We start from the raw sequence: 23,706 nt of genomic DNA on the forward strand, positions 1-23,706 counted from the left end.
AACCTTAATGATTCTATGATTCTAACTGGGATTCTCTTCAGATAAATAAGGCTTATTGAGATATCTCAAATCCTTATACTGGTATCTTGGATCTTAAACATTCAAATGAAATTCTTGTGAGGATATGTGGTTTTTACACGTTACTTATGGCTGAAGGTCTGCCTGGACTTTCTGTGGGAATGATCTTGCTCAGAATAGTGATATTTCCTTTCCTGGCTGTAACCCAGAAGCATGGAAGGATGCATGCAGTTAAAATTAACCAAATATTTTGCTGCTTCTTCCAGGGAGGGAGGCAATTTATTTACTTTTTGCAGAGTCCTGATTTCTATTTATGACTATGTCAGACAAATCCAGAATGATCTTGGATGATTCACTCAATCTCCCTCTGTTTCTCGGTCTTCTTAGTTGCAAAGTGAGACTAATACTATGCACCTGCCTCACTGAAGCATTGGAGGATATTTCATTAATGTTTGTGAAATGCTCCAAGAACCTCAGTGAAAAGCAAACCATAGATGTCTGAATTTTAGGGGATTTGATTTCGCTCTTGAAGTACAAAGTCTTTGGTTCTGGAAACCAAGAAAACTCTGTAGAATTGTAATGTCTGAATGCAAAATCTCCATCCCTAATTACAGGTTATGTGAAATTGTTCATAGTTTGACCTGAGCTTCACTGTATTAATGTTGGATACCTAGAAATAAACCAAATAGTCATGTCATGCCGTGAAACAGCCTAATAAGGTATTGCATTCTTGTGACCTAAGGGCCATACAACACATCAGTATACCTGTAACTAAAGCGTGGATCCTTGAGAGGGTGGGGAAAACAGAGAGAGCAAGCTGCTGGGCGTGATTACAATAGCCAGAATGGTGAGGATGCCATGCATTTATGCTTTCTATCTGACTGGGATTTAATGCAGGATGAATTCCTCTTAAGATAATTTGGACTTTTCTAGATACATTTAAATTCTTTTTTTCTTTTCTTCCCCCTCTCCTACAGACAAATGTTTCTTCAGAATTTTATTATGTGTAGTGTGTTAGAACATGTTATTTTTGCCTCTGGCACTAACATATGGATTTTCTATTTGTGTGACAAACAAGATAGCAGTTTACTTAGGAATTTTTGTTCCACCTGTTGCTCAAGATCCCCAGCTTTAAATCTCACTCTTTAGTTGGAATTGTTTTCAGGCATCTACTGTGACACTTGATGTTACAAAAAATGTAAAAATTCACCATGAGCTGCATAATTTCAAGTGACTGTCCAGATATCAGATCTTTCTTTTCTGTGGATTTTTCTATCACCTTGCATTGTGCTAAACAATAATACTAATCCATTCAATCACCTTGAATATTTTGTTAATCTGTACTTACCCTGTGAGGCTATCTTCAGTATTTAGATAGGAAATGCAAGCTAAGACCAGGGAAATAGGAAGTGATTGTGATGTTCTTTTTCTTTTGAAGGAAGCATTTGATGTCATCTCTCTTAAATGCACATGCTTTCCGATTTGGTCTCATGTTATTGATAATCATGGACTATTTCTGTGCACTGCTTTTGTTTAGGAGCCATTACAAAACAATCTCATGAATCTTGCTTGCTTTGCTGTGTGGCAATGACATTAGCATGTTATTTTTGTATTTAACCTGCTTCGTTGGGATGTTTTGCTCAGAATGTTATGTGGTGGTTTATCCTATGGGGTTTATGGGTTTTACTATATTGTTATTTATCTCGGTTCATGTATCTTTCATTCCATTATTATCGTATGTTCAGAAAATAGATGGAATAAATGGAAAAAGGCACCTGTGTCCTTCATTTGAACAAAACATAGGTTTGCATGAGAAGTTAGTCAGAAACCATGTAGGAATATGGCCTAATTTTTGACAGGATGTTTTGAAAAAAAATTGTGTTATCTTCCTCCACTTGGATATTCATCTTCTCTCTCATAATTTCTAATCCTGTTGCCAAAACTGCTTTCTCAACTTTAAAGTCTTTCTGGAATTAAGTGGTTTCTGGATCTTGACAATGCAACATTTTGATGCATGTGTTTGTCACATCCTGATTAGATTGGTATAACTCCTGCTCTCTCAGGTCCCTCTCAAAACTCAATTCATAAACCAGAGTTTCATACAAGATGCTACCACTAGGGTGATGAAACAGAGAAATTCAATAATACCACACATAGGTTATCCATTTTCCAGAGACTGATGGGAGAGATTGGATTTTCAGAGCTCTTCTGGGCTGTTTTGTTTTGGTTTTTTCTTTGCTTCTGTTCTTGTCTTCCGGGCTTCAATAAATTTTATTTTAAAGTGGAGAAAGTAATTTTCATCTTCTCTTTTCCTGGCCAGGAAATTACTCTTTCCATGTGCTTCCATTACAGGTGAGCCACTTAATTTTGTAAGCCTCAAATTTGCTTACTTCCATCTTTCTCTTTCAAGCACATGCGTGGTCATGGTGTGACCCATTTCACTGCTGTCAAAGTTTGGTTTATTTTATTAATTCTGCCCTGTGATTTTCAGATAAGGATACCACAATGTTCTTGGCAGGCATTCAGGTCAAGCCAATGTAGAGGAATGGTTTGATTTTGAAGGTAGTGAATTGCTCTTTTCTCGACATGGCTTCAGTAATCCCATTTCATGAGCCTTACAAACAAGTTGTCTGGCATTTTTTTGTCAGGTGGCAAGAACAAGAGTCAGCTTCTGAAAGACTCGAAGGTGGGAGCACTAACCACCAAAATCAAAGAACTAAATCAGTACACCGTGGAAGCCACACCACTCAGATCTTAGTCTTAGCTTGAACAAACCAGGTGTCAAGACTGTTGAATAGTTTTCTGTCTTGCCTGCCAAATATTGAAGTACTTCTCAGGGCAGAGTACAGCTGAAGGGACTAATTCCGGAACCCCATCAGGAAGATGACATTGTGGGATGAGTTGGGAAAACAAGGACTGGCACTTTGCTTCATTATATCAGAAGCAGTGGTTTTAGAGGCTTAAGGGTGTAGTCTGATCTAGTGTTACAAGTTTTTGTCAGCGATGCTTTGAAACAGACTTACCACGGGAGGCACTGGAGGTGCTAAAGCAGTGAGCGACAATCAACGCAGTTAATCATTGCTTTACTACTCGGGGAAACAGCAAGCTAATGGGCAAATCAGCCTGGAAGATGAACTTTGTTTGTCCATTTACAGCTCAAATTAATGTCTACAAGAATCTGTAACAGAAGCAAGCCATCTCCCTAATCACTTCATGATCACTGCAAGATCACTGTACTGTCTGTCAACTAAAAGGTTTAGAAATGGGACCCCATCTCAGATGAGTATTTTGAGTTTTAGTTCCATGTCAGCTTGGATGTGGGCAGAGGATGAATTCATGAAAAATAAAGGAGGAGAAAATATAAAATTCAAATAGACTTTGCAGGCTCATAAAGAGACTTAGCTCAGTGTGAGTTCTTTAGAAGCTATTTCTGTGGCTTTCTCTAGAAAGTTATTAGACCGTTCTTATTTTTCCAAAATCTGTTCACCCATTTCGAATTTTAACTGAGATTTTCAAAGGTCATCTTTGTTAAGGAGAAAGCAACATTTGACAGAGCTGGCTTATTTTTGACAATCTTGGTGGGGGGGGGTAGCAGTGTATGAAGACAATTGTTGTTACAGCCCCAGTGAATGAATCGGGCAAGCTTCATCTTTGCTTCTAACTTTCCTAAGGCTTTAAACAGTTTTTGAAATATTCTTTTCGCTCCAGGCTCCCTGGTTCTCAGTCTCCCTGTGTGTCTAGAGGACACTGTCAATATCCCTCTCCCACCTCTATATTCCGAGGATGAATTGTTTCATGTTTGTTTATGCTAAGCCATAAAAGCTTGAAATTGAAATCTGTTTGCTCCTCCACTTCCCCCTCATATATGTTCTCATCCATTGTACATTTTTGCTCTAGGATTTTATCTCAAGGGTGCCGAACTGTGTGAGGCTGCAAATATGCATAAAGAAAAATAAGTCATTCCATGAGCTTGTGAAGTCTGCTGTCCCACAGCTGGGTTCTCTGGTGTCTACCGAGGTATGAGCAGTGATTGAAACTTTTCCTATATTTACACTTTCATAGAATTATAGGAAAAAGAGATTAATGTAGATCTCTGGAAGTCTTCAGTCCAAGTCCCTTCTCAAAGCAGGGCTAACTTCAGTGTTACGATGGTTACTTAAGGGTTTTTACAGTCACATTTGGAAAATCTCCATGGATAAAAAGGCATAATGTGGGAGGTTTTTTTTCCAGGTGGATTCTCTGTCACCTGATAAAGATTGACTTCATTATATAATCTTTTCAGTGGAGATGTTCACAGGAGCACCCTCTTTCTCTTCTGCCTAGCTGCCTATATTCATAGAATGTACAGGAACCGAAAATCTTTGAAGTTATTGTCAAATTTGATAGACATTCACCACTTGACCCAAAAGTTACTGAAATGTAACACAGGCATAGGCACAAACAGCATGACCTAATCAGCCTTGTTTCCTTTGACTAAAAGGAGACATGTCAAATGGTAAGTCTTCCCCCTCCAGTGCTATAGGACAGGATTTAGGATGTTATGTACTGTGACCTCTAAATTCTTTTCTGTTTTCAGCTGGACATGGTAGAGCTTAACCCTCTTAAAGTAACAGCCTTGTTACAGGTTGAAATGAGTGCAGCATTCTCCTGCATGGAGTCTGAATCCCAGGACAAGGAGGAAGTGATTTCTAGTGCCAGGCATATCTGCTGGAATGTCTTTCAAGCAAAAAGACAAAAACTCACCAAAAACTCCTCTCAAACTTCCATTTTTCTGACATCTGTACATTTCCAATTATCTGTGGGGACCGCTTCTCATGGCACTGCCATGTCACCGTACTTAATCTCTCATCCATTTAGAGGTGCACAGGGAGCCTGATGAAGAGAAGAGCTCAGGCCTGGCTGAATTTACAAAAGAGCTTTAAGTGCATCTCCCTCCCTAAGCCTGACCTTTTCCCCTTATGCACACATGCACACATACTTTTTGTATGTACATGTAAGCCTCTTTACCATTTTGTCCTTTTCTGTGAAATTGAGTAAAAATTGGCTAGTAGGTTTAAAAGTTAGATGGGGTACAGGTAGAGAAGGACAGACAAGCAAAACCACACTTTTGTGCATGATCAGTATGGTTATTCAAGTCTTTTTCTTAGGAAGGCAGACTGAAAAGTAGCACTTCTGTTGCTCTAGTGCAGATATGGTGAGGAAATGGAACTCTGACAGCAACCAGCATGGAAAAGCAAAAGGTATTGAGTGCTGCAACATGCACAAGCACGTGAGCATTTGTACTTTTTAACCATGAGACAACCTTGCACTGAATTTCCTTCCACTGTCGTGGCATCTTTCATTTCACGTGTAATGTGCTTAAGAGAACAGGTATAACATTCACCATCTCAACAGAGCATGACGTAGGCTGACTCTTGCACTTGTGGTGCTGACCGTGTCAGGTGTAAGAATTTCTCAGAGGTGCTACTGGAGTAAACATTATTTTCCCTATAAAACTTGGCTAAAGTAATATTGGGCTTGTGCTCTACCTATCCACTTTACTTTTTGAGCGACAATGGACAAGGTTGCCAGTGAACCAAGGTATGGTTGAGCTTTTTTGTTTCAATTTGCTTACATTATTTTAATGTACCTGTGTATCTTACTGCTTTAATATTCATTAGTAATTTCTGGCCATTGAAAATTGAAAGGAGGGTTCACTAGAAAAATAACGTAGACCATAATGCCAGAGAAATACAGTTAGGGTGTACTCTTGTCTTTGAAAATTATGGAGCTCTCGGCCTTCTATAGTTAAGTTCAAAAGTGAAGTATCTAAGGATGAGAAGAGATGTATAAAGCCAAGTCCAGTGGCATGTCATAATTTCACAGTGGATGATGTCTCAAAGGATTGCATAAGAAAATAAAATCAGTTCTGCATCCCAGGTTTAATTCAAGTAACTGGACTGACAAGAAATCTTTCATTCATGAATATTTAGGCAACACAGCTGCTTTTTTGATTAAGCAAGCTAGATGTATGGAGTGGGATAAGAAGGATGCTAAGATTAGCTTCCACCTGAACTCTTTCCTGGTCTGCCTGTATAACGGTTACCTGAAGATTTAGTTTGGCATGGTGTTTCATCCTCACCTCCTTTCTTCAACTGTTACGTGTCTTCAGTAATTGTTGCATTCTTCTATACATCACAGAAAAGGGTATGATAATAAAATTTTCTATTAACTAGTAGACAAAAATTGCTTTTCTGACCATTTTTACCCCCAAGTGCCTATTTTTGAGGGATAATAACAAAACCCAGAAAATGCTCTGAATCCCTGAAGGTTTAAATTTTTCAGATTTAACATTCTCATCAGGATTCTCAAACTAATCTTTCATTGTACCATTATTCATTGCAATGAGATGTTTCAGTGCTCCGGAATCAAAATGTGTAGTTTCAGCTTGGCTTGGTATCAAATCACATTCTGCTGGTGCATTGCAGTGATTGATAGAAGTTACAGTTTGAGTGCTTTACATTCCCATTCTTCTGCATCGGACAAGCATCCGTATCGGACAACTGACCCATATCTCATGTGATGGCATCAAATCCCCTCATACATTGTTTTGAGTTAGTACGAGGAGATGTCATGGAGTATGATGAGAAATATATCTTTGCCAGGTAGCTTGCCTTCTAGGGCATATAGCATGCTTAACTGATGGGATTGGTGGAAAATATAAAGCCTAAGTGATTTGAGGTAGAAATTGGTAATGGAACAGAGACCACCATGCTGTCAAATAGTTCCTCCTCCTCTGTGTTGTTTGGGCTGAGGCAATACCATGCAGTGAAGCTCAGGTGGTAAAACTCTGCCCCTTAAATTAACAAGTGATTGGAAAAGATCTGAGCCTGATTTAACTCCCTTTGAAAGCATCTGGGATTTTTGCTGATTGCAATCAGAGACAGATCAGGGCTTCATAGCTTGTCTGCCATCTTCTGAAATGTTATGTGACAGACAAGGCACTGGTATTATTTCTGCTATGAAATGTTTGTATTTTATCACAGCAGTGAATATGGGAATAACATTTGCATTGTGCTCAGGGTTTCTGGTGGACTTCCCAAAGATGAAATGGTCTGTTTTTTTGGTGTGGGTTGGTTTTTTTTTTTTGGGCCGGGGGGTGTTTTTTTTTTTTTTTTAAACTGACTTGGCCACATTGTCCCTTTGCTAATGCAGAGTAGTTGGCTGGCAGGTACTAAAACAATCTAATAGAATAAGGTTAATCTTCTCTTTTTAATTAGACAGCAATATGTAACACACCCAGTGGGCCAGATGACCTTGAAAATTAAAGTGGGAATAGAGACACATCTGTGAGGAAAATATCTTTAGTTACAGGGGGCTGCGGGTAGAAGAAACAAGAGGAAATGTTCGCTGATATAACAAAACAACCCCACACAATCTCCCTTCTCCACCCAAACCCTCAGAGAATTTCTCTCATAAAATGGACTGGGATATCTTATTGCTCTTACAGGCATTTCAGAAGTGTTTGTTAAGTGTGAAGTAGTGCAATCTTGTTGGAAGTGAACCTCACCAAAATTCAGGGTCTGTCGGAAAACATTTCTGCGATTCCATAAATCACCTAATCTCCATCTGTAGAGCCTAATATATCCCCATCACTGTAGCACCAAAGTACTTCATAATCCTTCATGTATTTCCTTTCAAAACACCATGGAGGGTTGATAATATAATTATTTTTACAAGAGAAGAACTGAGGCATTGCAATTTTTCCTTAGGTTGCATAAGAGGGCTTAGCAAGTCTCATGTTGTCACCCTAAGAGAATCACTGGGTCATTTTCCCCTCTCCTGTAATATTAAGAGACCTGGGGTTTTGTTCAGGACTTTCCATACAATTCTAAATTTTTCACTTAGTAGTGGTAAAGGGACTATGTATTGGAGTGCCCGGCTAATGGACATATCCCTGACTCAAACTTTTGATGAAAATTATGCATGCTAACTAATGAAGCAGGGGTAGGCTACTTGCAGGCAACGTGTATGGATTGAGTAACGCTGTGCAGAGACAATAAAAGAGGCCTTCTCTCCCACCAATCCAAAACAGATGGATACTTATGTATCCAAATAGTCATTTGCAAGCTGAATCAGTTACAGACATGGCAAGACTATGCAGGAATACAATCAATATTCTGGCTGTGTATGGGAGTGAGAAATACCTAAGCATGTTAGAGCCTGTTAGAAAACATAGTTATAAAAGGAAGCCAGCAATCGTGCTCTCCGGTGCTGGGCAGTTAAGCCTTGTTAGTTAGTATTCAGCCAGCAGTTTGCCAGTCCTGTGTTGCTTTTCTGTTTGCTGTCTCATCAGAATAGCGCATACCTTCTTGACAGTTTTGGTGTCAAGTCAAACACTCGCTTCAGGATATCAAAGAGGAAGAGGCCTTTTTGATGATGGAGATGGACTACTTCTGGCTGAGTTTTGGCATGACCTATTGAGAATGTGTGTGCAGCATCACTGCCTTTGCATAAGTAATGTTGTGAATGCAATAGTCTGGTAGTCTGTAATGTAGTGGAGTAACCATTTAATCCTATTCAGGAGAGTAAAGGCAATATCAGGTACAGTGCTAACTCTCACCACCACGTATTAGAGCAAGTTCTCAGACACAGCTGAATACAGCAGTATTGGGATCCAAAGGCAAACAAAATGGCTGAATTAAGGTATAACTGAAAACCACCCAAAACCCATTCATGATCCAGTAATAATCCAGGTTTTATACTAACCTCTGACTGTTCTAATTCCACAAACTTGGATGTTTCTAATATTCTATCTACTCACATTGCCATTTTGGGGTCAGATTTGGAGAAGCCTTGAGTACAGTCAGCTTCAGCCCAAATCAGAGTTAAGTTAGAATTCGAACATGTAACATGCTATCTAAATCTAAGTTCCCTTAAACAAAAATCCTGTCCTTGGCCTCTCAGACACGGTGGCCCGAATTAGCGGGTGTCTCTTATGTAAGTCACTTTTTGTCCCAATTGCTCTTTTATGAATTGGGGACAATGTGGTCCCTTCTTGTACCAGTGCTGTTGGGAAAATTAGTCCATCAGTGTTTATAAAGTAGTTGTCTCCTGCAGTGCTAAGCACTTTAGAAAAGCCATGAAGAACTGAATAGCTCTGTCCTCAGAGCAGGCTTTGAGTAGCACGCAGTAAGCAGGAGCCTAGGGCTGCATATTGAACAATAAGGAAAAGCCAAAATATTGAATAATCCGCTCATTAATGAACAGTGTTGATCCTGTGCACAGAATAAAGCAAGAGCCCTGTAGAAAAACACCCTGTGCTCCTGTAGTTAAAGGCTGTGTCATAATAATGACAGACACAGAGCTGAATGAAGGTTGTATGTATCTGTGCAGCTGTGGCATATCCAAACTTTCAAGAGTTCAACTTTGTGACATTAAGGTTGGCTCCTTTGACTGCAGGCTTTCTGTCTGTAATAGTAAGATAGTAAGAGCTGAACCATCTTTTGGGGGTGTTCTTATAATGCTGGTCTACAGGGAACATGACACTCCTTTCCTCTTGCCTGAAGGTGAGTAGGTTAAGCAAGACTGCCAGTTTCATCTGCCGAGAAGTATATGAAATATATGTTGTAATGTGGGGGAATGTCATTCTACAGCAGCTGGAGTATTCACTAATAATTGTGAGATGTGTTGTGCATTGGATTAGTTGCATAGTCTGAGGAGGGGCAGAAGTGGTAACAAAAGTATAATTTAAGATAAGCTGTGTCTCCAGAAATGCTTACCTGTGTATTAGCTGTTTTCTGTGAACCACTCTGACGAGTTTACTTTCACCCAACCTCCACCTCCAGGAATGTAGAATGACAAAGAAATACAAATAGTTTAAAGAACGTCTGCCTGTCTGAAGGGAAAGGTTTGTAAGGAGACAGGATTAAGGCATTGTGTGGAAGCATCAGGCAGACTGGGCAGGAGGGCCTAGAGGAGTTTGACCTGTTGACAGCACTCACAGAGGTGGGAGTCCAGTAAATTAGCACACGTGAAGTTAAAATTCTTGTTCTTGGTGGTTTTCAGCTTATGATCCATGAGTTGCAGGTGGCTTTTGGACTACATCAGGAAAGAAAGTTCATATACTGCATTATTCTCTATGTATGTGAAATTTCTGAAGGGTCAATGCCTGCAGTGGAAATTTTTTGGGATCCAAAAGTTGGAAAAAACCCACTGTCTGCTGTCTTCCTCTCATTAAGTCAATGATATGTTTGGTTTTGAAAAGGCCAAACAATGAATCAGGCTTTCAAATGGAAGAACTGTAGGTGTTCCCAGTAACTTGGTTAAAGCATCTGGGTGTGCAAGATTGATGTGCCAGTGTGACTCAGCGTGCAGCTGGGAGTGGGAGTCCTGAGAACACCTTCCAGGGGCAGGACAGACAAGACCTGCTCCTGCAGAGCATTCATTCGGAGAGATCCGCACATGGGGCAAGACATGCACTTCCCACGGGAGAACTTTGCTGAACTGTGACTTGCCTCCCTGGGGGTGCACTGGAAACCCTGTCCTTTGAAAAACTGAAAATTGGACTGGGCACCGTGCAGGAAAACATGTAGGGGGGATGAGTCCTATGCTAGCTGCAAGGATGAGCTACGCTAGTGATAGGATCTTACCGTCTTACATCCCAGGCACACTCACAGGGCGTGATTCTCCTAACTGCAGAATGGGTTTTTATTTCCAGCATACTGCTTCATGCCCAGGAATCCTTCTGGCACTACTGAGGACCTGAGGTGTGTAGGGAGAGTTAAATACTGGAATTGAGATATATCCTGAAGATCAGAGAAGGGAGTCTGCCTGTGTCAGGTGGGGATGCGTGTAGTCCTTGGTGCGTATGTCTGTAACGCCTATTACCAGCTCTGAGAAACGCATGTATTTATCAGAAGGAGAAAATATCCCTTTGTGTTTATTCTTATTTAACATTGTTTACACAGAAAATGGAGAAACACATCTTTAACCGTCATGTACTATTTAAAATTATGTCAGTACACCATGCAGTGCTCATTCTGTAAACGTCTACTCCACCATGTGGTCTCTGGGAGCTAATGCTGTTCTACTCTGTATGGCCACTTGTGTTCTGCCTGGAGCACACTGCAGTGGTTATGTTAAATAGCCTTTGTGAAGGTTTCAGGAGCTCTAAATTAAAAATGCAGAAAGCTAGGGAAGGGGAGAGAGAGTTGGGAGGGGGGATTGTCTGTAGCTGGAGTGTTAGGATGTCTTGCTACCTAATTGCCTTAGAACATGTGAGCTTGAATGAATCCTCTTTAATGAATAATACGCAAATGCATAAATCGCAAACCCCAAGCACCCAAACGATGAAATGCACACTAATGAAGACACTGACTTTGACGACAGCAGGTGTAGAGTTGATTTGTAAAATGTCGTGAATATAACAGGTTTAAAATGATATATTTATTAAAAGAAGCAAGTCTTCCATGTGTTCCCCTTGTATTCACTCTCTCATACTGCACACCTACTCTTCCTGCGTGATACTGCAGGCTGCAGTCTCACAGCAGTTTCTTGCTATAACTCTTGCTTCGAAGAAGTGCAACAATAGAGACCAATTACCCTCTGTCTCCACTCTTATTGCAATATGCCTGAGGGGGGAAAAAAGTGAGTGCACCCCCTCCCCCCACTACCTTTTCAATTTCAAATCCTAACCCTGTTGGTAATGCCATTTGTGGATTTGAACTCCCTGGCTTTGTGTGCAGTATTATCTGGAGATTCACCTGGTACTGATCCAATGAACCAACGCAACCTTACAAAGCTGAAGGGAAGAGTGTAGAGTTCTCTTTGTAATAAATCATATGCCATGAAAAAGGATTTCTTTAACTCCTTTCCTCCATTATTCTCCATATCTCACCTTGTGGAAATGGTTCTGTTAGTGAGAGACTTAGACTCACATGGTAGGAAAAACGAACAGGGGAGGGAGAACTGAAGTGAAAGGAAGGCAGAGTTCCTGGAGGTTTCTGTAACTTGGAGATTCCAGAAAGAAGAGGCACAACTTGAAAGAATAGGAAGCAGCCCTAAAAATAAACCCAGCATAGGCCTTGGTACTAAACCTTCCTCAGTTATAGAAAGGACAACTATGTTTTCATTAAAGCAGCTGCATAAGAAATCCTTAAAACCAGTGATGAGTTAAGCCCCCAGAGGCAAGGAGGTTCTGTCCAGATAGTTGCCCAGCAGGCTGAATGCTCATCTGAACATCTTTGGTTTTACTGACTTGAGCTGCTAACCTCTTGAGATCTGGCTGTCTCCCAAGTAGGGAGGGATGAATACTGCAAAATGTTTCAGTTTCCATTTCAATTTTGAAACTCATTTGCTTTGACTGAATTTGCACTGTTTATATAAATTTATAAACACTGTAATAAATTTATCTGGAAAACAGAAAACAGAAATTTTAGAAAAAGTCTGGAGAACATTTGTGAAACGCAAATTCTAATTCAACAAGTATAACCACAGAACCTGATTTAAATGTACTTTCAATGACAAAGCAGAAATGTAGTATGTGGTCTGTATATCTAGCAAACCCTAAGAAGCATGATCCAAAATTCAAACAATTGTTAACGGCTTACATATTTTTAATTACATACATGTCTTTTTTTGTGGTGGCAATGACAATGTGACCCACAACCCAGGTTTTCACAGTATGAATGAAGACCACAATCAGGTAATAGTAGCAGTTTGCTACTTTGCTTGCTGTAGAAAGCTCACCTACTTCTGATTATACTTTTTTCTAACCTATGAGAGTCTGTGGCAGCATGTCATTCTTATCTGGCTCCATGTCAATATTAGCTGCCACATTTATACGAGCATTCATGGGCATGACCATTAAACCCCATGGAATGGGGTATTCTCCAGTGCCCTTACTCTGGAAATGTTCACCTGCTCCAACCCTTACTAAATTTGAAGCTGCTTTTGTCTTCCCTTGCACCTCTTGAAGTCTGCAACGTCTTCTGTTTTGCTCTCCTCCATATCCCCTTTCAAAGATCATCCTTAAACAGTCCTTTGATATAATTTAGGGGTTTTTCCCCTTGTTAATTTTGTACTGAACATATTAGTTTATTTAGTGCACAAAATAAACCTAATCTGTATAGGGCAGATTTGGAGGCCCTTTCTAAATCTGGGAACATTTATAATCACATAAGGAAGCATACTGAATCCAATGACAACGCTTGCAGTCTGAGTAAGAGATCTGGTCTTAAATATTGAAAGATCCTGCGTTATATTGCTGTTTCCCATTGTAAAGCTGCCGTTTCCATTTCTAATTTGCCTGCCCAGTGCTTGAAGCAGCAGGTAAACAGTTAAGCAATGGAAGTAGCAAGCAATGTGTACTAGAAATGAGCCGGTTTAAGATTGGTAGGGGGAATTAAAAAGCAGTGCGAGATGCAATTTTTAAGCTATCCTGTTCAAGTTCTTGCATTGGAGGTATTAGCCACAAGGGAGATCACATCATCTGGGAGCAAGAGAATATAATGAATGCAGGATCTGTAATAGGCATGTGGGAGACTCTTACCGTATGTTTTGGTCATGTCCTGATATACGTGAGCTTTGGGAGACAGTTCTACATGTAATAGAGTCAATAATCAAATCTGAAGTACCAAGGAACACAACTTGATGTTTCCTTAGAGAGACCACAAGTTTGCAACAGATGAATAAAGAGAGAATGTGGTAGATACAAATTTGTCTTTAGGAAAAAAGGAAAGAAAAAAGACTTAAAAACGGGGGAAAAACCTACATTTTACACTGTTCCCAGACTGGAAAGAAATAGTAATGCCTACATCAGAAATTTAATTAATTGTTGTTACATTGATAAAGATGTGATATACCACATCAAAGACTAGCTAAATGATATTTGGAAATTAATTTGGGTTCCTATTAAATAGAGCTCAGAGGAGCTTCCCAAATGAATAACTTGTTTGTCAAGCATTGATTGCTTTTGTTTATAAAGTCTTCTCAAGTAAAGACAACTATTTGCAACTGTTCTTGTTGCTTGAAATGAACTATGAGATTCGTCACTACCCAGATATTCATGGCAAATTCAAATATTGAAAATCGCAATGCCTTAGTATCTTACAGAAATTAGATATTGCCTATTTCTGTTCCCTATAGGGACGACTTATATAAAGTTATCTAAAAAGCCCAAAACCCACATTTAATATTGACAATCCATGTTTGAATTTAAAGTTTGCTTTTGGTGCTCTGCAGCTTGGCCACTTCAATGAGCTTTGGAGATGAACATAATGGAATCAAAATATACTTGTTTTCTGTAAAGTTATTAGTTTTAAATATTCTTAAACCAAAATGTAAATGGGACACATTAACCATACAAGGGGATATGATTTCAGGTTCTGATCTCTTAAGAAAGTTATCCTGTAGAGTAAATGTGCTGTTTTCTTGGGAACTGTGCCAAGATACAGTAAGACTTATGATGATCACCACAGTTTCTGCGTTTGTTAAATGAAAAACTCATTCCTGAGTGATTCTGCTTTTATACTAGTTTTATCCCAGTGTTTTATCCCACCTAGGTCTCTGCAAGTACTTCTGATTTTATATTAATGTCTGTGAGTTCAAAAGAAAATAAGATTTAGTAGAACTGAGTAGAGAGAGTTTACATGAAGACAAAAAAAAAAGAGAGAGAGAAATCTTATATAATGTATTTGCTTTATAGTGGGATTGTGACAACTTTCAGAGTTGTCTGTGGAATTGTACCTGTTGGAGTGTCCAGAGAAGAAATCCATCTGTTCTCTAGACAAGCAGACAAGTGACCACCAAGACAAGGAGGTGGCTTTCTCCACCACAGCAAGCCATCTGGCTCGTCTGTACACCAAGTCAGCAGTGATGAAGTTGCAGAGCTGGCAGTCGGGTGTTTGAACTCTGACAGCTTGATGGTTGGGTTAAGGCCAAGGAGCAAGGCAGCTCCTGCCTGCTTAGCTTCCCATAAGAATTTTTACAGAAGAATGTCCCGTTAACTTTATATTTTTTGGTTCATAAGAAAATATTCATTCATCATTTTTAGAAATTAATTTAATCCTCTGGTTTCATCCCCTCACTTTTCTTAGCATTTCACCCCTCTGTCTTAGTTTTCATTTGAGTTTGATGTATGCAATCATTTGTTTCAGCTGTTAGAGAAGTGAGGCATTTTCCTTTCTTTTTGCCAATTAAACTTGTATTTTTTGGTCATCAGATTCTTAGAATTTTTGTCGAAGGATAGCGCTACTGGAGTAAATCTCTATTGTTTGCATAGGTGTGTTTAAAAGATTAAGGCTGAACAGACATTCGCATAATAGACCAGGGATCAATGAAAGCTCTTCTTCTCTCAAGAAGCTTTAATGCTTAGCAGTGAGGTTGATTTTTTTGTTCTTTTGTTTTAAATATAGAAGAAGTTGCATCTCTGCCTGGACTTTTATTATTTGTGTGGTCTTTCATAGAATTCCTGAACAAGATCTACCCAAGGTTCACTGGTCCCAAGCTCAGCTTGAGATGACAGAAGGCACTTTTCTCCCTGCTTATATCAGTGGCCACAGATTGTCTAAGTGATTTCTGCGGTAGGCAAGGGACATGATTTCCCCTTCTTATTTGTGCCACTTCCAGTTTTTAAATTTCTTCTATGTTCACTCTGCCAACAGCCCATTGAGTTTCAATAGGACTTCCCAATGAATGGGATATTATTCCCTGGGACTGGGAGCAGCAGAATCGAACTCAAGACAATCTACTGAGAGGGATATGAGTCAGAGCAGGAGGGAGAAGCCAAGGTGGCATACATGCTTCAACACCCACAAGATTTGATGGCCAACAAGCATTTTAACTTAGTGTCTTGTTTGGGTAACTTTTGTGTAGGCAATTGCAGGAGGGGAAGAGACTGAGGCCCTAGGTTGGTGGAACAGTTACATTCATGCTTTAAATCCTTTAAGCACATACTTAATGGCCATTGATTTCAATGCTTTAACAGCTTTGCTGAGTCAAGGCCTGACTGAGGGCAAAGTAAAGGCTTGGTGATGCAGTTTATGAATCATCCTCATAGCTATAGACCCCCAGCTAGAGCATTGAAAAGAAGGGAGCCTTGAAGGCCAAGCAGGCTCTTCCAGTGCCAGCGTGGCAAGCTGGCAAAAGGCAAAAGATAGACTGAGCATACGTGTTGTGGAGGGAAAGAAGGCTGAATGACCAAAGATGTTTCAGTTGGTACTCTGCTGTTCACGTTATTTCTAAAAGTGGCCATTGCTGCAGGCTTTCCTCATCCTCGGAGGAGCATTTGCTTTTGGTTTTTCCATGAGAATAATTTGTTTAAATACATAAGCTGCAGAATATAGCCCTAATTCTGCAGCTGAAGCCAGAAGAGGCTGCAACCCACATAAGTCCTTTGTGTGTGTTGTTTTTTTGTGTGTGCAGGTGCTCCCTGATGGGGTTTGATTTAAACCGGCACTGGGCAAATCCATCTCCTTGGGCTCATCCCACACTGTATGGAGTGAAACAGCTCATCATTGAGATGTACAACAATCCGGTGAGTGGGGAAAGGTGATGCCAGAACAGCCACTTGCTGAGGTACTGACTCTCTCCTGCTCTGGGGTTGTGCAAGATGCCAGTAATTCTGACGTGGCTTAATCCAGTGGCAAACCAAAATAAGAGAGAAGTAAGTAAAAACCACCCCCACTGCATGAGATCAGGGAACATTTGTGTCTTTTGTCACTGGAAGCATCAGAGTGGAAAGAGCAAGTGGAATGAAGTTCAGCTCAGATTAAATACGGAATAATTCTGAAAGCAGGGCCTAAATTCAGTCGAGCTGCTTTCGTGATGTCCTGAGCTGGATTCAAAACAGCAGGCCCCCCAAACTGAATTACTGAATGGCATTGATGTTTAATCCAGAGCTCCGGCAGGGGTTGCTATGTAGTGTGCAGAGCAGGAGGGGGATAATATTTGCAAATATTATATAAAAACACACACACGCTCTCTCATGCTCACTCAGAGAAGCAGAGGTGTTCTTGAAGGTGAAATTGTAGCTAATCAGAGGAGACGGATTGCAGAGAATATGGAGAAAAGGAGTGGGAGCGAGGCAGACAGCTATTGAATGTTTGACATCAAAGCGCAGAAGGATTATTGAACGTGGCACCGAAGAAAAACTGCTGAACGAAGATGGAGATGGGTAGGAAAAAATCACTACCAAAAAAATAAAAGGAGATTTTATAGATGATTATTTTTTCTGTATGGAATTCCTGGTATTTGTCCTTTCTTTTTACTTCCCATTACAGAGATGGCATTTTGATCTTTGATTCCCTTAAGTTTTGCTAATTTTTTTTTTTTTCTTTCTGTTAGTGTGAAAAGGGGCCTGGTTTGTCTTGCTAATAAAGAAAGAAGATTCTTACCCCTGGCTACATCATGTATAGGATAAAAGCTCCTTTAATTTAACTCCTGGTTCTCCCAGTACATCTTAATTGGACTTTTTATCTTCCAGCTAGTAGTAATACTTGTACAGAAGGGATTTTAGGCATAAGGAAGATAGGTTAATAGATAAGGTCCTTACATATGCAGTGGAATCCAATTCCATGGAAAATATTTTCTTAGGCTGCTAATTGTTTGGCACAGAATTTGTCTTTCTATTCTGTTTGTGCAGCACCTAGCATTGTGCCTGTGACCAAGGCTCCTAAGCCCTGCTGTATTAGAGTGATGATGATGGAAAGTAAAGAAAGGAGCTTTACATCCAGCCTGGTCTTTCCTCTCTTTCTTACCCCAAATAGCAAGACAATTTTCCTTCTAGATGATGGAGAGAACATGCAGGCTGCTTTGTCTGAGAAGAAAGTTTTTTTCCAAGAATAAAGAGGTCCTTAAACATTACAAGAAAGTTGGGTGTAGGGGAATGCTAGTAAAGCAACAAATCCTGGCACTATTAAAAGTCACTGTCAGTAAAATAAAGCTGTTCTTGGTGGGAGAAAAATTCTTTTCAGCTTTGTCCCATTTCTGGGAAGCTTTGAAAACCTGGTAGTTTCCAGCTGCCCTGTGTGTGAAGAATGAATTTATTTGCTGTGGTGGCTAAAATGAAAAATCAAAAGAAATGTTTGGTCAGAGTTGATCTGAAACGGAAATCTTTTTTTTCCTCCATCTCTCTGTTTCCCACCCCTCTACAGCGATCAACCTGAGATGAACCAGTTCCAGTCCATTTCCTTCTGAGGGACAGAAAAAGGAGCCTTTCAAACACAAATGCAACATTTCATTTTCAGGGTTATTTAATTTTCTTTTAAATACTATTTAGGAATCTTTTTATGGATTAAACTACCAGCAACAGCCACTTGCTGAGGTACTGACTCTCTCCTGCAACTTCAGAGTTTCATTTCTCAGTGAATTAGCTACTCACCAAAAGACCTTCTTGTCTGGTTTTATCATCCCCTAGTCAATACCAGTCTTTCTGACAGTTTTAGAGACCCTCAGCAATACAATGCAGTATAAGGGATTATTTTTTTCTTCAGGCAATACCAGATTCTTAGTCCCTCTGATCCAAGTAATATTTGTATGAACAGACCATATCCAAAGTGCTTGTACAAAAGGGGAAAACATGCCAGCTGCCTCAGAGAGAGGGCATGGGACTGTACGTCTGCCATCCTGTTTTAGCAGTGACTGGTTTTATTAAGTACTTAAGATAAAAATACCCACCCCTCCCCTCCTGACAGAGTGCCAGAATAAAAATCTGCTTTGAATCACTTCAGGCTGCTAAAGATTTTAAGTGCTGTCCAGGTGCAGACTGTAACTTTTAGATGAGTAACACATGATAGATGGTTGACTGCATGCATAGGTGAACCAGTTGCAGGGGGGCTGTTGTCAAACTGCGACAGATCAGGGATTATGCATTTGAACATGTCTGTTCTACCACCTTGTCCTCACCTGAAGTCTCCCCACTCTGGGGAATACGAAATGAAATAAAATGCAAATTAAGGTTCCCTGCAAAATAATGTAATATAAAATAACCTTAATCCCTCCCATTCTAGACAAGATCTGCTGTGAGGAGCTCCCCACAAGAGATTAGATTGTTTAAAGCAAAGGAAGTTCAGCTTCATGTTGCTATTGCAGAATGGCTCAGTGCAAGCCTTTTAGAGGTATTGATTCCCTTAAATCATTTAAGGAAAATTAGCTGCCATAAGAGCATAAAACCACATATTAAATATTGCTGTATAGGAGGATTTTTCTTCTGCTGCAGTATGGAAGATAAGCTGTTTCCTTTGAAAAAAATTTCATTCTGGAGCAGGGAGGATCACTGACACAGAAATAAGTGAAGTGGGTATGAGGTGCACACACAATGCTATAGCTACAGTGATTCCAGCACGGAGTGGTCCAAGAATAAGTGTTTACTGTAGCTAGTGTACAAAAATAAACCAAAGGCACCTGTGGTTCTCTGTTCTTCTGGGTTTTACAAAGTGTGCTTATTTTATCTTTAAAGTGTTTCAAATTCCATAATGACCATATCTTCTTTAGGAGGGAGTGGATGGGTCAAGAAATCAGAGAACGATAGGAAGCGTTTGATCTCCATGTCACTGATTTTGAAATAATCACTCCTGATCGTAAGTCACTGTCATTGTGTTGGCCTATGTGAAGTGAGGGGATATTCTCAGCTGTTTCTAGTGGTGTCAGTCTTGCAGATGAGACTGAAGTGACAGACTTGCTCTCCTAGATCATGTGTTTTTGGCTGAAGATATTTCTGTTCTTAGGTATCTTCCCACCTCTCCACCAGATGATACATGTAGATGGTTCCCCTGTCCATGCTGGAGCAGATTAGCGGCATTAGCTCAGAACATGAATGTATTGTTTAAACCAATGCAGCTGACTTTTGTCTGAAGCACATCAAAGGATGTTCATATGAGCTGTTCCAACAGCTGAACTGTGGGGCCAGGAAGTTCTGCTTGGGCATGATAAGCACTTCAGGTAGAGAGCTGGTTGGAGAACGAATGTCTAAGTAAGGAATCTAATAAAGCATATATAATATGCTAATAAAGCGCAGCTAGATTTAAACACGTGAACAGTCCGATTGAATTCAGCAGTGTTCTTTATGTGCTTACAGTTAAGCAGGTGTTTAAATGTTTTGGACTGGGGATCAAGTGCTCAGCACCAGCAAGCTGAGCATATGGATGGTCTACGGACACCAAACAGTCCTTATCTCTGGGATAACATGAAGCCTCAGAAACAGAGCAAGCAGTAGAACTGCTTGATTGTTGGACAGGTTTCATGTGGCCATCCAGCCTTTTCCTGACAAGCAAATGCTTTAAAGAGATTTAATGAGTGAACTTAGGTAGCGTGTTCAGTGTCAGCTCAGTCCCCTTGAGTATGTGCATTGTGATATGGTCTTTAATCATGTTATTCTCTCAGCTAGACCCCTGCCTCACTGAGTTCTCCAAATGGAAAACTTTCACATAATAAGCAGCTATTCAGCATTTTGTTTTAGCTTCAATGTTCATTGTGCAGCCCTGTCCTGTATTTACTGTGCGCTATTCAGATCCTGCTCTGAGGATGGAATTGTTAATCTCCTCGTGGGCTTTTTTGTTTTGCTCATTGCTATACTCTGGGAGAATTTCAGAAGCGTTAATTATTTTTTGGGGGACCCCTGTGAGAGACAAATATGTTATCCTTGTATGGATAGGAAACAGAGGCAGAGACAGTTACGATCAGAAGTACCTACTCATTTGAGATAAATAATTTAAGATGCTTGGGATCAGATTTGTTTCATGTCATTCACCAAGGCTTGATAAGTTCACCTTCCTTCTCCAAGGAAGATTGGGATAGACTATTTCTGTCATTTGGAGTTCTTAGGACCTAGAAGACAAGGAATAGGCAGTGACTGAGTGCTTAGGAAGAATCTGTTTCAAGTGATTTGCCCCCTTCAAATGAAAATGCAGAGATGGGATGCTCCCAGGCACTCCTATTGCAACACTGTATTTTGTCTTCTTGAAAGATCTTTCTTCTGTTCTGCCTGTTTTCCACCTCCTGTTGTCATTGAAGCTGGAGTCCTACATGCAAATGAATCCTATGTTAGACACTGTTCACCTTGTGCCATGAATGAGCTGAAGACCTAACCAAAAAGAAAAGAAAACAAAAAATCACCCACCTGGAGTACGCTCATTAATTATCATCTCCTTTGTCATGCACACATATACCAAAGTTTTAAATTATTTCTGCACAGGCAACTTTTCTGTTTCCATTCCTGACTTTGGAGTGCTTGATGTCGCAGCCTTTACATACTTTTAATACTATTCAGGGTGAAAGTTTTCATTGCTTCAAAGCAAAACATACAGCTGAAATGAAGCCCCAGCGTGCTGAAATCTGAGTCATCTGCTGGGCTGGAACCTTTAGATCCACCACACAGACATCTGCCACAAGAGCTGATGAATTAATTGATAGAGTATGGCAATCTGCTATTGCTGTGGACTGGCGTGAGGGAGAGAAAGAGATGCTTTGCCTGTGGGCTTTGTGGGTATCTGCTGACAACAGAATTAATAATAAGAAAAGATGAGTAAACATAATACTGCTGGCATGGGGGGTGGGTATTTAAGGCTGAATGACACCTTTTATGTTTTTGAGAATGTTTTTTAAGATCCCATGTGCAGGCTTAGACTTGAAAAAAAGCATATGCTTCCAATCTTCCTCTCTCTGAGAAGGCCTTGGTTTTGATCCAGGTAGGCTTGGGTGTGCAAGCAGTAAGACTACAGATGAATTAACATTTGTCTGATAAGTCAATGTAACTCTGGAGTTTTTGGCAGATGACCACATTCCCCTCCATAAAGAGAATATATCTACTTTCTTCCAAACCTACTGAACATACACTCTTCTGGTTCTCTGTTATCATCTATCTCTAGACCCTTCTTTAGAGGCAGATGGATATCCATCACTATGGTTGGCTCCCCTCAGTACATCATGCACCTTCATTACTGCAGGAAGACAGTAGAGATAGCTTGGCCTGGGGAAAAGGCCTGAGCTGATCTCCGAGTTCCAGCTTGTCGCTCGCTCTGCTGATAAACCCAGATACTGGAAAGCAGGTGAGGTTGAATGTTGAGTGGTGTGTGAAGCACACTAACATAGCCAGTTGAAGGGAAACACATTCTCTCCCTGACATTCTGTAACTTATTAGAGTGGACTGTATTACTCAGCTAAGCGGTTTCTCTAAGTTTTCCCATCACCATTGCCAAAGAGTATGGGCTCAGCCCTCCCCTGTGCTCACAGTCTTTCTTTTCACCTTCTGTTTCTCTCGTTCTGGTACTGAGCTTTGCTCATACCTGTCAGGAGATTACACATGTTCTTACCACTCCAGACCACTCCCCCCCTCTTTCAAAGATGAAATTCAGATGTTAATGCTTGACGTAGGCCCTTAGTCACTGCCCTTCTGCATGCTGCTCTGACTGACTGGTGTTGTCTTCAGACACTGTTTAGACTGGCGGCAGTCAATACTATTGTTCAACCTACTTCTTTTCTAGGCCTTCTAGTAGCAGCATCTAGAGCATACTATCAAGGACAGCAGTTGTGACTGTGCAGGAGCCATGTTCAAAGTATGGCGATGTGGGAGTGCTCCATGTGCTGCACATCCAACCCCCAACTTTCTTCATTATCCTGACCTTTTGTAGTGATGAAAATCAGGATTTTTTTTTTTCTAGTGGCCCTGGTTATAAAGGCAGTGCCATACTTTGAGGGAAGCATTCTTGTTCCATGGAAAACTAGGTCACAAAATGAAGACTTAGAAAACTGTAACTGGTATTTTACAGCTTGCAACTATCCTTAATGGCAGCATTGCTTTAGTGACCTCCCATCCTCTTCACTTTTGGCAGTGCTACATTCCTGACCAGACAACTCCACATTAAGAAAAATGCAGCTGGTCTCCGAGATGCATGTGCTTTGCTGGAGCGTGACATAAATTGTATTTTTGTCAGTCCTGCAAATTGTGTCAATCTTAGAGGCTCTACTTCCACTCATCTTGTGAAATGATGTTATTAGTATTATCATCAATGTGATACTGGATAGTTGACAAATAAAGTATAATAACAGATTTTGCAGATTTCACATCAAAATTGTACACTTAGGCTTCTTATACTATAAGCCCACAAGTAGTATTATCTAATCTAACATTTGAATGACAGCAATTGTTTTCTGTTCAAAAATTCTTTTCCCTCATGATCTCACCTGCTCCTGTTATAAATTGGAGCAGCAAAGTGGAATATATACTGGAAAATTATAAGCAGATTCTCATTCCAGCTGAAACCAGTTTGGATGTTAATAAACCTTTGGAAAGGCTGTGGGTTGGGGTTTAGTATTGCTCAGAAATCAATCAGAGCCAAACAAATCAGCTGAGGTCTGCATCATCTGGTATATGGAGTCACAACAGATTAACACAGGGTAATGAGATCTGTAGCATAACACGCTACCTGGCTCCATTTTGCTGTTAGCAGAGCTCTTAGACTTCCTCCCCCAGCTAAACAACACAGTAGTAATGAATAGTCATTGTTAACACAATATTGAATTTTAACAACCTACTAGGAAGTGATGTTCAGATAGTCCCTCGGATATCCTGGGTTGTCATTAGTACTTGATGGTTTTCACTCAGACATCAAAACAGCTATCATCAGGCATCATTTTTTGCCAATAATTCTCAACTTAATACAGTGCATGTTATTCTGAGTTCTTCTCAGTCAAAATGGCCAACATGCTGCC

At 40.2% G+C, this 23,706-nt stretch overlaps 1 protein-coding gene across 1 annotated transcript in view; it reads left to right on the forward strand.

The window, feature by feature from the left end:
* Positions 1 to 5,572: 5,572 nt before the first annotated feature.
* The window catches only part of AGBL4 (ATP/GTP binding protein-like 4), an 82,367-nt gene continuing 64,233 nt past the window's right edge, over positions 5,573 to 23,706 (forward strand). Inside the window, exons 1-2 of the mRNA XM_009587233.1 lie at positions 5,573 to 5,598; positions 16,423 to 16,534. Coding sequence (XP_009585528.1) covers positions 5,573 to 5,598; positions 16,423 to 16,534 — 138 coding nt within the window. The remainder of the gene's footprint in view (positions 5,599 to 16,422; positions 16,535 to 23,706) is intronic.

This window comes from Fulmarus glacialis, unplaced genomic scaffold (genome assembly GCF_000690835.1).
Source record: "Fulmarus glacialis isolate BGI_N327 unplaced genomic scaffold, ASM69083v1 scaffold38421, whole genome shotgun sequence".
Lineage (NCBI taxonomy): Eukaryota > Metazoa > Chordata > Aves > Procellariiformes > Procellariidae > Fulmarus > Fulmarus glacialis.